At 40.8% G+C, this 15941-nt stretch overlaps 1 protein-coding gene across 1 annotated transcript in view; it reads left to right on the top strand.

Moving 5' to 3' along the window:
- Nucleotides 1-15941, top strand: part of Sec63 (SEC63 protein translocation regulator) — a 67061-nt gene that overhangs the window by 41864 nt on the left and 9256 nt on the right. Inside the window, exons 13-18 of the mRNA XM_034524019.2 lie at nt 718-865; nt 4491-4573; nt 7039-7098; nt 7268-7441; nt 9482-9640; nt 11038-11139. Coding sequence (XP_034379910.1) covers nt 718-865; nt 4491-4573; nt 7039-7098; nt 7268-7441; nt 9482-9640; nt 11038-11139 — 726 coding nt within the window. The remainder of the gene's footprint in view (nt 1-717; nt 866-4490; nt 4574-7038; nt 7099-7267; nt 7442-9481; nt 9641-11037; nt 11140-15941) is intronic.

Here is a 15941-nt window from a genome sequence, read left to right as displayed (position 1 = left end):
GTTAGCTTGTATACTCAGAATTTTGGGAGGCAGGCTGAAGCAGGAGGGTTGTAGAAAGCTTGAGGCCTAAGCTAAGTAGTGAATGTTAGGCTAACCCAGGCCATAGAATGAGCCCGTTTTAAGAAAACAAAGAGAAAAAGAATATACAATAAAAGAAGTAGGCAGAAAATAGGCTTTGGATTTGGTGGTATTAAAGGAAATAAATGTATAAGAAATCAGTATCCAAATTCTGTTTATTAGTCATATTGCCATTACATTAAGCAACAGTTTACAGCAGAATCCTAGAGTTGAAATTCACCTACCTCATGATTTAATCTCTGTGAAAATAAAAATTGAGTACCCAGTACTTAAATTTTAATGAATTTAAATACAGTTGATTTATTATATAGTAAAACTTGTGGAGGCTACTTGTACTTAGAAGGTTTCTTAAGGCTGAAAATAAACTTAGGGCAATATTTACTGCTTGAATCAGGATTCTGTATGAACATGTTTTTATTTTTATGCTGTTTTTAGTTTTTTTTTCTGATTAAAAACAAATTCTGTAATGAATTTATTAAAAAAGAAAAACAACTTAGTTATAATGGTCTTGCTTTGCCCATAATGACAGCTTTTTACAAAGTTGCTGGATTTTATTTGGTCAGCATGCCAATAGTTTTCATTCGATGAAAATTTTTATTTATTTATTTATTCATTTATTTATGTATTTTTCTTTTTTAGTACAAAATTAAAACTATCCAGGATTTGGTCAGTTTAAAAGAATCAGATCGTCATAGTCTGCTACACTTCCTTGAGGATGAAAAGTATGAAGAGGTCATGGCGGTTCTTGGGAGTTTCCCGTATGTGACCATGGACATAAAATCACAGGGTGAGTGAGGGTTCCCTCTGCACACTGAGATTTGCTCTCAGACTCTTCCTTTGTCCCTTCATCTCACTCCATTGTCCTATCTAGCTTGCATTTACCTTTTAGGTCAGGCTCCTTCAGACTTGGAGAAATCTTCCTCTGCTCTCTCAGTGCTGATGCAGTCAGGCATGCTCCACTGTGTCCTTTATTATGACACTTTAATAATGTGATTTATAATTAGACTTTGCAGAGCTGTAGTCTTCTTGTCAAAACCCTGTTTTTATTTTTGTCACAGTTGTGCTGAGTATGAGGATACTGTTTGATAGTTGAACATTGGATTCTTATTTTGTGTGTGTATTAATCACCTATAACTGAAAATTAGTTCTGAGTGAGGATATGGAAAATTTAACCTTAGTTGAATTCTTCACACATGGAGGTGGACAGGAGGTTGAGCTCAGAGTGTAGAATGTAGGACCCTTTTCCATGGTTTCTGCTTTATTTCATGTCCTGTCATAGGCTGCCATTCTTGTCTTAACTCTGGCTATGCTGTGCAGTCTTTCTTCAAGTTGATGTACTTAGAATACCAGGTACAACCTCTGAAGTGCTTAGGAATAATCTCTGAAGTGTTAAGAATAATTTCTGTCTTTAAAGAGTTCATCATCTAGTTGATTATAGAATTAAAAACAGCATAGTGGATGCTTGGTGTCATGTGATGACAAACATTGTAGGTTATATTCATGTAGAGAACACTGAATGCTGTGCACTTTTGCTAGCATCTGGGGAGCTGTGCCTACAGCACTTTGCCTTACTGAACTTGTATCCTAACATAAATGAGGAGTAAATGATTTCCTAAAATGACAGGGAAGCAAATAGTGTCATCTGGTTTTGGTTTACGTAGTGTATAGGACATTTGCAACATATTTACATATAGTAAATACTTTAGATAAATTTTTCTGGGATTTGGGAGTTTCCTTTTAGGTTAGTGAGTTTTTAGACTTTAAAGTCACTAATGCTGCATTTAGGGACAGGAGAGATACCTTAGATGTTAAATGTGTCAGGTGGTGGTGGCTTACACCTTTAATCGCAGGTCTTGGGAAGCAGGTCTTGGTAGGTGGATCCCTGTAAGTTTCAAGCCAACCTGGTTTACAAAGCAAATTCTAAGACAACCAGGACTACACAGGGAGACCCTGTCTTGAAAAACCAAAAAAAAACCAAAAACAACAACAAAACAAAAACAAAAAAACACCCCCCAAAAACGTACCTATTTCTTTAGCAAAGGTCCTGGGTTCAGCTCACAGCTCTCAGCTAGACACTCATCTATCACTCATGTTGTGTTCATGCATACCCGTGGGTACTCACACACACATAAAACTGCATTTACAGTTTCACTTTTTAAACCAAATCTAGTTGTGGGCTTAAGACATAATCTTTGTTATGATCAATTATTGTAAAACATGACTAGAAAAAATGTTAGAAGAGGTTGTCTTCAAGGAAGTAAGAGTTTATTTTGCCGTGTTATTTGTGTGTGTCATAGGAGTCACAGAGTTTGAAGGATGAATAGAGAATATAGGACCAAATCTTAATATGGTGGTGGAGATAATTGCTTTCCCTTTATCACTAGAGGCCACATAGCATCTCATGGCAGGCTTTCCCCCCACCAGATATATGTACACATTGATACAGCAGATGTCATAAGTACTGCCAAGTGAAAATATAAATGATATGTGGTCCAGGTTTGAGTTCTGATAACAGAGGCTTGTAGGGTGAGCTACACAGTCAGACTTCACAACCAGCGGTGGAGGTAGCATTTACAAGTTGTAGGAGACTGCTGTTTTCCATATGTTGGTGTGTCAGAAAGGCCAGAACAGTGTGCTGAACTAAATTTGTAAGGTAGCACAAAATTAATAAAAACAAAAATTCTTAGTGTAGAAATTTCTTAAAGATAAAATCTTGTAGAAAAATGAATTAATGTAATTTAAGTAGAAGGTAGAAGGTATAAAGAGTAATTGTCTTTCTTATTCCTTTGACAAAAAATAATGCCTTACAAGCCATTTTAAGGTGAAAAATGGGAGAAAGGTGTATATTGGCTCATAGTTTGAGAGGTATAGTTCATCGTGTCAAAGTCTTGGTGTACAGGAGGGGTGTGTATGTGTTTCTGTGTTGCATGCATGTGAATATATATATGGATGTATAAGCATGCAGAGACTAGAGCAAGATGTTTGGTGGCTTTTCCTAGTGTCCTTTTCCTGGTGCAGTTCAGTGAAGGGTCTCTCGGTAAGCCAGAAGCTAGCTCTTTGGCTAGTCTGGATGGCCAGCTAGCTCTCAGATTCCCTCAGTTTCCACCCCAATGCTGGTATTGCACATACGTTCCATGCCTGGCTTTCATGTACGCGTTGACAAGTAACACTGGACCTGATGCTTGTGGAACAAGCTCTTTTACCCCCGAGCCATCTTTCCTGCTCTTTTAGTTGCTTTTCTTTTGCTTTGAAGACACCATGACCAAGGCAACTTAGAACAGAATGCATTTAATCGGGACTTAGCTACAGTTTCAGAGGGTGGGTTTATGACCATCAGGATGGGGACCTGACATCAGGCAGGCAAGTGTGGCATTGGAGGAGTAATTGAGAGCTGATCTGGGAATTGGAAGCAGAGAGAGAGCATGCGGGACTGGGCCTTTGAAACTTCAAAGCTCATTGTCTAAGTTGGGGTTTTACTGCTGTGAAGAGACACCATGACCAAGGCAACTCTTATGAAGGACAATATTTAACTGGGGCTGGTGTACAGGTTAAGAGGTTCAGTTATTATCAAAGCAGGAAGCATGAGTGTTTAGGCAGACATAGTGTTGGAGAAGGAGCTGAGAGTTCTACGTCTTAATCCACCTGCAGCCAGGAGAGGACTGACTCACTCGGGCAGCTAGGAGAAGGGTCACATTGCCTACCCCCACAATGACAGACCTACTCCAATAAGGCCACACCTAATAGTGCCACTCCCTAAGCTAAGCACCGTCAAGCCACCACACTTATCCTCAGTGACACACCTCTTCCAACAAGACCAAACTTCCTAATTCTTCCCAAAATAGTGCTAGTAGCTGGGGACCAAACATTCAAACATGAGCCTATGGGGGCCATCCTCATTCAAACAAGCATGTTTGCTGGACAGTATTCTTTTATAAAAATACGGAATTCTACACAAATTTGCATGTCATTCTTGCACACAAGCAGCGCTATTCTTCCTGCCTCTTCTAGTGGTAGTATGTTTTTCCAAAGCTAGCCCTTCAAACCCTTTTTACTGTAAAAAAAAATATGTTGAAGTTAGATTTTATTATTTTATTCTTTTACTCAGGCACTGGTCAGAGAAGTAAAATACTGTATTCTACAAAGTTGGTATTAAACTTGGCAGTGCCAGTGCAGCTATGAACCTTGCTTTCTTAAAGTGGAATGATAATAAATTGTAATAGTCCTTTAAGGATTAAATGAAGTAGTTGTTGAAGACACCTGGAGGACCTTACAGTTATCAAATTATTTTAATAAGCTTTTAAAAATATGTTCAAAGTACTGAAGTACCAAATTGTTTCAGGCAAGGTGAGTATTGCTGTTTGCATTGACAGAGAACTTGTTTTTCATTTTGTTCCATTCCTTCTGTCTTACAGTATTGGATGATGAAGATAGCAATAACATCACAGTAGGATCCCTAGTTACAGTGTTGGTTAAATTGACGAGGCAGACGATGGCTGTGAGTAGTTACTTGTATTACTCATTTATCTATGCTTATTTATGTATATTTATTATTATGGAGGCTTATTTATGCATCTGTTGGTTTGTGTGAGAGTGCACATATATTTGCACATAGGTGCACATGTATGTGTGTGGAGGCTGCGAGTCAGGATCTGATGTTGCAGTGTTGTTTTGAGATGGTCTCTCACTGGCCTTGTGTTTGTCAGTTTAGTGAGGCTGCCTGGCCAGCGCATTCCAGAGATCTACCTCCCTAGTACTGGAAGCATGTGCTGCATCTATCATGTCTGGCTTTCATTTCTTTTTTAAAGATGTAGTCAATTTTTTTGTGTATGATTGTTCTGCCTGTCTGTATGCATACACACCACATGAGTGCCTGGTGACCACAGAGGTCAGAAGATGGCATAGGATGCCTGGAACTATACTTTAAGGAGGTTATGACCCACCGTATGGGTTCTTAGAATTGAACCCAGGACCTCTGCAAAGAGCAACAAGAGTTCTAACTACTGTAGTACCTGTCTGGGTCTCCAACCCCATACCTTTTAAACATCAATTCTAGAGATGATACGCAGGCCTCCTGTCTGTGTGACCAGCGCTTCACTAACTGAGCTGTCTTCCCGCTCAGTGTTTGGTTTGTGTTTGAGTCAGGGTCTTGCTCTGTAGCCCACATGGCTCTGTTCCTTCTGGCTTAGCCTCCTAGAGGCTGTGACTGTAGACATGCATGTCCCAGTTTATTTGTAATTACATTTTTATACTTTATGAGTTAAAATTTTTATGTATGTTTTCCTTAGTTTAAGTATGTTCTTAAAGCTTGTAACATATCTAAGTTAACAAGTTTTGTTAAATATTTTATAATATTAATTTTTATGATAGAGCTTTCATATGCACTAAAAACCTAGAAATAGATTAATTCTTTATATGTTTATTGTTATTGTCTATGCTGTGTTTGTGTGAGTATAGTTTTTATGCTGTAATGTGCTGCCTATGTAGATTTTATTGCCTTTGTTTTAGTAAATTTTTTACTGTTTGTTTTAGCTTCCTTTATAATATTTAAAAATGACACTCAAATTAATTTATAATAATTTATGATCTCTAGAAAAAAATTTAAACAGCTTAGAAAGTATAGGGAAACATCATGATCACTCTGAAATCTCACTGCTCATTTTTTAAAACATCCTAATAGATATGTGCTGTAGAGTTAAGTATTTTTTTAGATAGCAAAATCTACTTCTTTCATTGTCTATATCTCTTTTCAGTTCTTTTATATCTTCATATTCAGTGAATATCCAAATATACGTATACCATGTACATTGGTACTTCCTCTTTTAAATACAGTTATCTGTATTTCTTCCATTTTGTTTTCCTATTTCTGTTACATATTCTGTTACCTTTCAGGTTCATAAAGTTACCACTCAGGTTTTTTATTTTGTTTGTGTGTGTTTGTGGAAAATCCCTTGGGCTTTCAGGCCAACCAGTCCATCCAGGTCTTTAAGTCAGTGAGAGAACTTGCCTCCAAAAATAATGTGAACGAAAATAAGCCTTTTGACACCAGCCTCTGTCTCCACACGAGCGCCCATGCACACACAGTTGGTAGTGTTAGTTTAGTGGTATATTACTTACCCAGCATGTGTGAGGTGCTAGGCTCTTCATTATTTCAGACAAACAGGAAAAAACAAAGCTTTATAGTGCTAGTGTGGTGGAACATGCCTATAATTCCAGCAATTTGGGCTCAGGAGGCTGAGACAGGGGGATTGTGAATTCAGGGCAGCTGGGTTACATGAGACCCTGTCAAAACCATAACAACAAAATGGTGATGCCATCTTATTGATTTCTTAGTTAGACTAGGCTGTCTCTTGTAGAGCTTAATAATTATGTTTGCTTTAATTTATTGGCTTTACTAATTCTAAGATATTTATTATACACAACTTCTACCACTTGAAATTTTCCAGTATGCATTCTTACTAGGTTCTAATTGAGTTTTAAATTGTAAATGTATACTTTTTGTATTGATTCTAATTAGATTGTATGATTAGTGGATATACTTTTAGGATATGTGGATTTTTCTTGACAATCTAATGATAATAAATTTACAGTAGTCCCTTGAAGGTGAAAATTAGAATAGTGTCATATATTCAAATTTTCATAACAATATTCTTGCTTGATTAGTATTAGAATAAAATGAAATTTTAAATTGAAATATTTTTGACTTTAAAATGAATAAGCATATATTAAGTCTTCAAGTTTGTTAATTTAAGTAGACTCTGCTTTTTGAAGTCTATTTATGATAGTATGAGATACTTGGGAAGGTTACTACCTAGGTATGCACAGACTTAATGACTGCCAAGCTTACTCACCCTCCCAATTGCAACCAGTTAACAAAAACTTTATGGATAAACATTTTGAAAGATTTTATTTTCCATCTGAAAGACAAACATGGGCTGATAGTATTGTTCTTGTCGCCTCTAGGAAGTATTTGAAAAGGAGCAGTCCATCTGCGCTGCTGAGGAACAGCCTGCAGAAGAAGGGGTAACTAACAACCTGAGTTTTCTTAGCTTCTTGATGAAGAAATGTTGTGTTTCCTTCTTTGGTTGACTTATATTACTGTGGGGTATAATACAGTTTATGGAAACACTTATTTTCATCCATCTCCTCTAAGGTTGATTGCTAAGCCTTAATAGTCATATGTGATTTGCAGCAGAGTGATGCCAACAAGATCAAGGCAAAAGGAGGATGGCAGCAGAAGAACAAAGGACCCAAGAAAATGCCCAAATCCAAAAAAAAGAAGCCTTTAAAAAAGAAATCCACAACTGTGCCCTTACCTCAGGCAAAGCAGCAGAAGCAGAAGCAGGCGAATGGAGTTGTTGGGAGTGTAAGTCTGTTCAAATGTGTGTCCTGTTTCTACAACTCACACCCGAATATCTACATTAAACCCAAGTCAAGATTTACCATGCTTTATTTTCTCCCTTTCAAATGCTGGAACTTGGATCCAGTACCTCATGCACATTAGGATTGCTCTTCTGCGGAGTTATACCCAAGTCAACGTTTCAAAGCTCTGGGCTTGAGAGTAGTTAGAGGATCTGTTCTTGCATAGACCTGAATTCTGTTCCTAGCGTCTATATCAGGTGGCTCACAGCTCCCTGTAACTCCATCTCCAGGGCATCTGTCATCTCTAGTGTCTGCTGGCAGCTACACTTATGTGTACATACCACACATAGATACAGGCGTGTACACCCAATGAAAACCTTGTTAGTATTCAGGAGAGCTCCTGATTGTTCCTTCCTAGTCAGTGGCTCTTCATTCAGTATTCGTCTCTCCCACTACTACGACATAGTCACTGTAGTTTTACTTACTAATAAATTCATAGAAGTGAAACCATTTAAGGTTTAGTTTTATTTTATGTGTAAGATTGTTTTTAATCTGTTTGTATAAATGGCGGTGTACTATATGTGTACAGTGCCCTAGATAGCCAGATGCAGCCAGAACAGGGCATTGGGTTCTCTAGAACTGGAATTACAGGTAGATGTTACTGGCACACGGGTACTAGGAGTGAAATCTGGGTTCTCTAGGAAAAAAAAAAAGCCAGTGCCCCTAGCCTGTATGCCATCTCTCCAGTCCTGATACTCTCTCCATCTCCCCATTTCCCTTTTTTCATTTTTTTGAGACAGGATCTTAATATGCAGGCCTAGCTGGCCTGGAACTACTATGTAGACCAAGATACCTCTGCCTCCTCAGGGCTGACATTAAAGATGTGTGGTACAATGCCCACCGTTTTTTATCTTCTTTCTTTTTTTTTTTTTTTGGGTGCTAGCCATGTTGGTGCACATCTTTAAGGAGGCAGGGCAGTTGGATGCTACCTCGGTCTACAGAGCAAGTTCTAGAACTGCCAGAGTTACACAGAGAAAAACTTTCTCAAAAAGCAACCAAAAAACAACAACAAAAAAAAAACACCTTATTTTTATTTATGTGCCTGTATGTTGTGTGTATGTGTGCATGCGTATGTATGTGTATTTATTTGTTCATGAGTGCAAGCTGTGAATTCATTTAAATATTACCTTCAGCTCTGTGATCTACCTTGAATGAATTTTCACTGATAATGTAAATTCTGAGATATTTATCCCAGTATCGATTGAAAATAAAATCCTTTCCTTGCTGAATTACAGTGGCATTTTGTTTAGAACAAGTGGCCATATTGTTTGTAATGTGTCAACTCTGTCACCGTAACCCACTGCATGTGCTTATTCTTATTCTAGCTTAATTCATTAATTGCAGCTCTAAGTCTTTACACAAGATAGTGTAAATTCCATAGCTTGTAATTTTACTTATTTTCTTAACTATTTTACCTCCAACTAAACATTTAGAGTGAGTAATATTCTCTAAAAAATAATTGCTAAATTTAGACTGACAGTAATTGAGTCTCTGGTTTGATACAGGGATTTAACGTAGCCTGTTACTGAGTCTTTGTTCACACTCATTGACTGTCTTCATTAACTTAGAGCTTCCTTACATTTTTCTCAGCAGTAAATGACAGGTGTGGACATTTATACTGTTGTGTACTTAACTTTTATTGGTTATTTTAAATGACATTTACAATTTCCTTCAATGGTTACTACTGCTTTGCAGGCACCTAATAGCTTTCTCTTAAAACATTGACCTTGTATCAAGACGTCTTAATGACTTGACATTGATTTAACCATTTGTAGATGTTCTAATTACTCCGCATGCGCAGTTGCAACTATTGTGAATGAAGACAGTCTTTCTTTTCATCTTTGTGCCCTCCATTTCTGCCTTTGCCTTTTTAATCTTGAGCCAGTTTAGTTATGTTGACAGTGAATTAGTTAGCTTCAGAGACTCAGAGCAATATATACTGACTGAGACATTCAGAACCTTTGTCTTTGCTTTTGCCTTGTAGGAAGCTGCAATAAAGGAGGAAGACGACGACATTTCTGACAAAGGCAGCGATTCTGAAGAGGAAGAAACCAATAGAGACTCTCAGAGTGAGAAAGACGATGGTAGTGACCGAGAGTCTGATAGAGAGCAAGATGAGAAACAGAGCAAAGATGACGAAGCAGTAAGGCCTGGTGTCCCTGTCCCTGTCCCTCCTTACCCCCTTTGCGGAGGGCAGAGCCCAGTGCACACCCCAGACTCCAAATGTGTTAGTTTAAATCCTTTGACACCTGTTTCTGATGATCACTGGAGCTGGGACTTCACTTGTTTGATTGTTTACTTGCCTTAGCGCATTCATTTTAGAATTTTTTTTAAGAATGTATTTGGCCGGGCGGTGGTGGCGCATGCCTTTAATCCCAGCACTTGGGGGCAGAGGCAGGCGGATTTCTGAGTTCAAGGCCAGCCTGGTCTACAGAGTGAGTTACAGGACAGCCAGGACTACCCAGAGAAATCCTGTCTCGAAAAAACCAAAAAAAAAAAAAAAAAAAGAAAGAATGTATTTATTTTGAGGTATTCTAAAGGAAAATTGTTTCAGACAAGGATTGGAAATCACAGTTTTCTTAAATTTGTTGAAATTACAAAGCAGAGCAGGTCCCATGTCTGAGTGACACTAGTTTAGACTCTTAAGGAAAATTGCAGTGATGGAAAGTGTCTCTGGGAATAGGAATCAGGGAAGGCAGTACAGGGCAGGGTGGTCCTCAGAATAGGAATAAGGGAAGGCAGTTACAGGGCAGGGGCGGTCCTCAGAAGGTTCTTCCATGGCTTCCAGGTCATACTTAGAAGTAAACCTGGTGCTAGAGAGTCAGGAAAAGGGAAAGCTTGTATTAGTTGCTGGATCTTGAGAGCTCTTAGACTCTGAGAACTACAGAGATTATTTTTCAGCTCCACTCTAAGAAAGGTTTGTCGTGCTGTTTTCTCTGAGCATCTAGTATTCTCAGATGCAAATCATGGTTTTACAGATGTGTGTCTGTCTTGCTCTCCTTTTCTTTTCACTTTGTATTGTTTCCTTTTCTTTTCTTTGTCTTTGAACATCAGCAGGTTTAAAATAAATGTTGAATTCTGTATAAAAATTAATATGTGTTATGAAGACTGAAGTAATAGCATAAAGGTGTGATCAGCTAAGTTCTGAGGCAGAGGGATATTTTTGGTAGGCTTCTCTCAGGAGTTTATGCATTAGGGTTTTATTATCCTGAAGGAATTAGTAGAAGTTTAAAAGACTGAGGACATGACCAGAAACCCACTTAGGGTTTAGGCTGAGTGAAATAGTTTGGTAACTTCAGAGGAGTGTAGAAAGGGAAGAAAGATGTGTTGCAGGCTCAGGGTCAGTCATGGAGCAGTCAGGTCACATGCTGTAGGGCTTAGCGGCATAGTTACGCTGTAACTACGTAAGGGTGAGATCTGTGGAAATGAACTTCAAATCCCTTGTAGCTGGTTGGCACTGTCAAGAGTAAAAGCTAAAACGTTGTCTAAATGATCTCTGCAAGGTAGCAGTTGTCAGATCTTAATGTTTTCTTTCCCCAGGAGTGGCAAGAGTTACAACAGAGTATACAGAGGAAAGAGAGAGCTCTTCTGGAGACCAAGTCAAAGATCACACACCCCGTGTACAGTCTCTACTTTCCTGAGGTGAGTCTCGCTCCGCCCGGTGCTGCTGCTCTTCTTTCCATAGACTTCTCACTAGATGTGTCCTGCTTCGTGGGACGCGTACTGCTCCAAGGTGTGATAGCTACTTTATCTTTGGTGGATCACCCTCATAGCAAAGGATGTATGGAACATGGATTCCTTTTCCTGAATACGTTGCTTACAGGGGATCAGTTTTTAAGTCTGTATGATTTCCTATGCTTCTGTCGTCTCAGGACCTGTTACTGAGTGCTGTGCTTAATGGCTCTTCCATTTAGTGTTGAGAGGAGGCTTCATAAGATGAATGCAGTATTTTTACTTTGGTTACTTGGCTGTTCTGAGTCTTTAACCCACATGGAGTTTTAAGTAGGATGAAAGAAATTCTTCTTTCTGAGGGTTCTTTAGTAGCTACTTGGTACTGTTGTGCCAGGAAGTGTTCATGAACCCCAAAAGACCACCAAGGAGCTGACTCTGATGTAATCACATTAGAGTCTATTACAAACTTGAGTTTGGGCTTACTCACTGCAGACCCACAGGAAGGCTTGGTGAAATAGCCTCAAACTCTGATCAGGACAAGGTTTTATAGGAAAATGGGAGCAAGTGCGGGGCTGGGGTCCAGCCTGGCAAGCATCTAATTGCCAGGCTATTGTCTATCTAATTGTGTATCGTAAGCTGACAGGTGGGTGCTCTGAAGCAAGACCTTATATGAACGGTCTGAAAGTACATCTGAAACAATCAGACTAATCTCTGATTAACTCTTGCTAAGAAGTAGCTAGAGAGTGACTGGCCAAGGACAAGCTGTGGGGTCCTTCCTGGGGCTTGGGTTTAGCAGCAGGTCACGTTCTCAGGCTTTTTTTCTTTTTCTTTTAAGATGGGAGTCTGGTGCCAAGATGGAGTAGGTTTTGCCTCTCATTTTCCCCTTTCTCTGGTAACTAGAAGGTCCAATCTTGGGACTTCCTGAAGCTCCTAGGCTTTGTTATGGAGGGACTGGTAGTGACTTCTTATTATCATCTCAGCCTATCTTAATGTTTAGTTTTGTGACAACAGGGTGGTTATCTTAGTGCCAGTTTCAGCTATATCTAATCTCATAAACAGCTAGTAACAGGATTGTGTCTTTATTGGACATCTTTGAGGTCATCTAGCAATTGGCAGTCTTCAAACTCAGCAATAACTTCTGGCTGTATGTTAAGATCAATGGGGGTGATATCCCAAACATGGTTAAGGGGGTGAGTCCTAAACTCTGGGATCTCTATATACAAGTTTTTAATCAGTCTCTAGAATATTGTCTAGTCTCTGACTTATCTGGGACATCAACAAGGAAGCAGGTAATTTTTGCTGCTGCTTATTTTAATTTTTTTTTCTTTTTTTTTTTTTTTTTTTTTTTTTTTTTTTCTTTTAAATAGGGTTACCCTGGGCATCTTTTTAAGGCCATGGTTTGAATAGGCTTTTTTTCCTTGGTGTATTTTCTGGACCAGTGGCCCTCTTTTTTATAATAAGTACATTGGTTCTTTCCCAAGTGGGGGATGGGGAGGCTGTTGAACTTTAGGACCCCTCTTATCTCTCTTTTTAGAAGTCATTTGTTTCAGTCATCTCCTATAGTCCTCTGGATTAGCCATGGCTGCCAACAGAATCTTTGTCAGGTCATGAGTCTGTTGTTTTCATTGTTAGACTCTTTTTCTAGTCCCTGAACTCTTTGTCATTTTTTTCTTCATATCTGGTGTTGCCTGATTGATAAAGGCTAGAGCTACCACTGCTTTTGGTTACCTTTGGTTATAAGACCTGACCACAGAGACTGATGACTTAAGAAGCTCTTTTTACCTCTCCATACTGGAGTCCCAGTCTGGGTGGGTTAAGGGAAAGCCAGCACAGTGAGTTCCCCAGCTTGGTGAGTTCCCCTGTGGGACCAGGAACTAGACAGCCTGCAAGAGCTGTCGGTAATTATCTCAAGTGAGCTGAAGAAGACGTCTCTAAGAAATTAATTAAATCTTGAGGTTTGTCTGAAAAGGGGGAGTTCTGAATTCCCCACTAAAAAAGGTCACTGGTTGCAAAGGGCCAATAGTGATGAGGTTGGTTTTCTTGATCACCGACCAGCCCAGCTGCACACAAGGGCAGGACAGACTCAGGCTTAGAACACAGGCAGGGGGAGGGGAAGCACACTCAGCCTTCGGGTAGAGGATGTGGGGGTGGGGGGTGTAATGGGGGTGCAGAGCCTGCAAAAATTTAGTCTGAAGCCCTCTTGGGTTGCCTGCCACCCTAATATAGTGTATTGTCTTGTTTATTCTAGCTCTGGGTAGGTGACTGCTGTAAGGCACATGGAAGGGAGTAGTTTCTAGGTGGGCTGAGTGTTACAGGATGATGTCAGTGGAGACCCTCTCCTTACAACTCAGAGACTATATCTGTTCACACAGGGAGTGGGTACTTCTCCTAGGAGGAAGAGTAGCCACTCACTGAACAAAATGAGTGACCAGGAATCTGTTCTATGTTCCCGTAATGTAGACATCTGCCTACTTAGGGTCTTTCCTGCCCAGTCTGTCCTCTCTTGGAACCCTGCTCTTTCTAGGAACTCATCTCCCATTTGGGGAGATTTTAGTTAGGACCACAGGATGCCCTAGTCTCAGACCTTTCTAGGGGCTGAGTGTGCTTCCCCTCCCCCTGCCTGTGTTCAGCTGAGTTGCCAGCTTACACCTCACCACCACCCCACCAAGCCAAGGGAGAAGCCCTTGACGCCCATGTGTGAACTGTCAGGGGTTAAGCCAGGTTCTATGTGCCCCATGGCTGGTGGGAAGCAGCTGGGAGGGACCTGAAGGCAGCAATGAGAAGGGGCACAGAGCCCTCTCCACATGCCCTGGGATGTACCACAGCTGGGCCTTGTCTCCCTGCAGATTTCTCGGCCTTCCTATTCTGGGATTAAAGGCACATGCCACCACGCCTGCTTTTGTAATTAAGCTATATTGTAAACGAAGTTTATTTGAGCACAGCTTCATTCATTGTTCTCAAGCTGCAACAGCAAATCTGAACACCTGCCAAGGTCTCCATTCATACTGGATATTGAGAATGTTAAGTTTGCATAAACTTTGTATACGGAACAAACACACACATTGCAGGATATCACACTGTAAACAGGGAAAGATTGTGTTATTTACTGATAAAACCTGTTTCTAGTTGAGGTGTGGCTCATCACTTAGCGCACACCTTTAATCCCTCTGGCTGGAATACAGACATGCCCTTAGTACACACTTTTAATTCCAAGAAAGTAGCCATGTTTGAAAGTGATGTCTAATTGAATGGCAAATTAATTGAGTGAAAGATTTGACAGAATAGGTTATATCCAACTCTCAGGAGAAGAGGCTACTTAAGAGAAAGCAGTGCAGGAAAAAAAGTTTTTCTGGGACAGTTGTATAGAGACTGGTTGCAGAGAGAGAACAAGCCAGAGAATGAGGAGCCAGAAGATTTGAACAGCTTGCTAGTTTGAGGCCAAGCAGGGCAATTCTGTCAGAGGCCAAGAAAGAAGGATTTTTAAGGGTGGGGCTGGGAAGAGAGGAGAGAGGGGTTGCTGTGGTAAAGTGAATTAAAAAAAAAACAATTTTTTTTTGGGGGGGGGGGGAATGAAGCCAGATTGAGTCAGCTTGGAGAGGAGTTTTGAACCAGAACAGCTGAGTTGACTAGCTATGGGGCTGTAGCTCATGGGTGGGCGTGGGTGCTGTTGGGCAGAGTTGTGGATCCTGCGTGGTGTCTGCTAGCAGCGCAGGAATTTGAGTCCACTCGTGCAGGGCAGACTCTGGGCTGAGAAGCTGTGGGCCTCCACCCGGGCGTGGGGAGGTGTCAGCCTGAAGTCTCTTATGGGCAGGGCTCCTGAGTGGGCGTCTCTGGGCCAAGGCAGCTGACCAGAAGGCCGGTGGTTTCAGTCCTTGGGCTCCCAGATGCTGCTGGGAGCTGAGGAAAAACTGAGCCATGAGGGCATATGGGCTAGACCAGCCCACAGCCTAGAGAAGCCCCAACAGCACCCTGCGGGTAGAGACTCTTGGTTACCGGGACTCTCTTGGCTGGTTTGGCTAGCTTGCTTGAGTTGGTGGCCTACACAGTGGGAACAGAGAGATGTCAGCGGGAGATTAAGCAGTGGCTCAGTAGTCCAAGGCCCCCTCCATGGTTCTCCAGGCAGGCGCCAAAGACAGGAGGAAGTTCATGGTTTTAAAAGGTTTATAGTCATGGCAGAAAGTGAATGAATCTCCAGGTCGGGCCTTTGGTTAAATACTGTTTGTAAGGAGGAGGGTCTGGGAAGGAATGCTCAATTGACTACACCCTCTGGCCTTCAGGTGTCTCATTAATATGGAAATCTCTTGAGGCTGAGGCCCTCTGCCTGTGCTGGGTGACACAAAACTCTCTTTGGGAGGGGCTGTGGAGGGCTGAAGTTAAGTGAAAGGAACCAGGGGCCCAGGAGCAAAGCCAGACACCTTTCATCCCGATTCGAGGCCTGTGCTCGACCGAACGCCCAGCTGCCTCTCATAGTCCACCGCCCCACAACCAGCAGTGAGAAATCAAACTAGTTAGAGAACTAGAAATGGTGAGCTTATTCAGCAGTAAGTCTCAGAGGCTGAAAACATTCTAGGCCTAGATTAGATTGTGCGGAGGCTAGAAGCTTAAGTCTAGGTTAGCAGAGACAGTAAGCCTCTGAGACGACAATTAATTCTGGCAAATAAAAGATACTTGCATGCACGCACGCACGGAAGCACGCACGCGAGCCATCATTTTGCTGTTCTTATCATTGCATGTGTGTGATTTACTTATTAGCCTTGCCTGTGCTAAGTGCT

The sequence above is a fragment of the Arvicanthis niloticus genome, chromosome 20 (genome assembly GCF_011762505.2).
Source record: "Arvicanthis niloticus isolate mArvNil1 chromosome 20, mArvNil1.pat.X, whole genome shotgun sequence".
Taxonomy (NCBI): domain Eukaryota; kingdom Metazoa; phylum Chordata; class Mammalia; order Rodentia; family Muridae; genus Arvicanthis; species Arvicanthis niloticus.
Note: the sequence above shows the minus strand (reverse complement) of the source record. Positions and strands in the feature narration are given on the sequence as shown.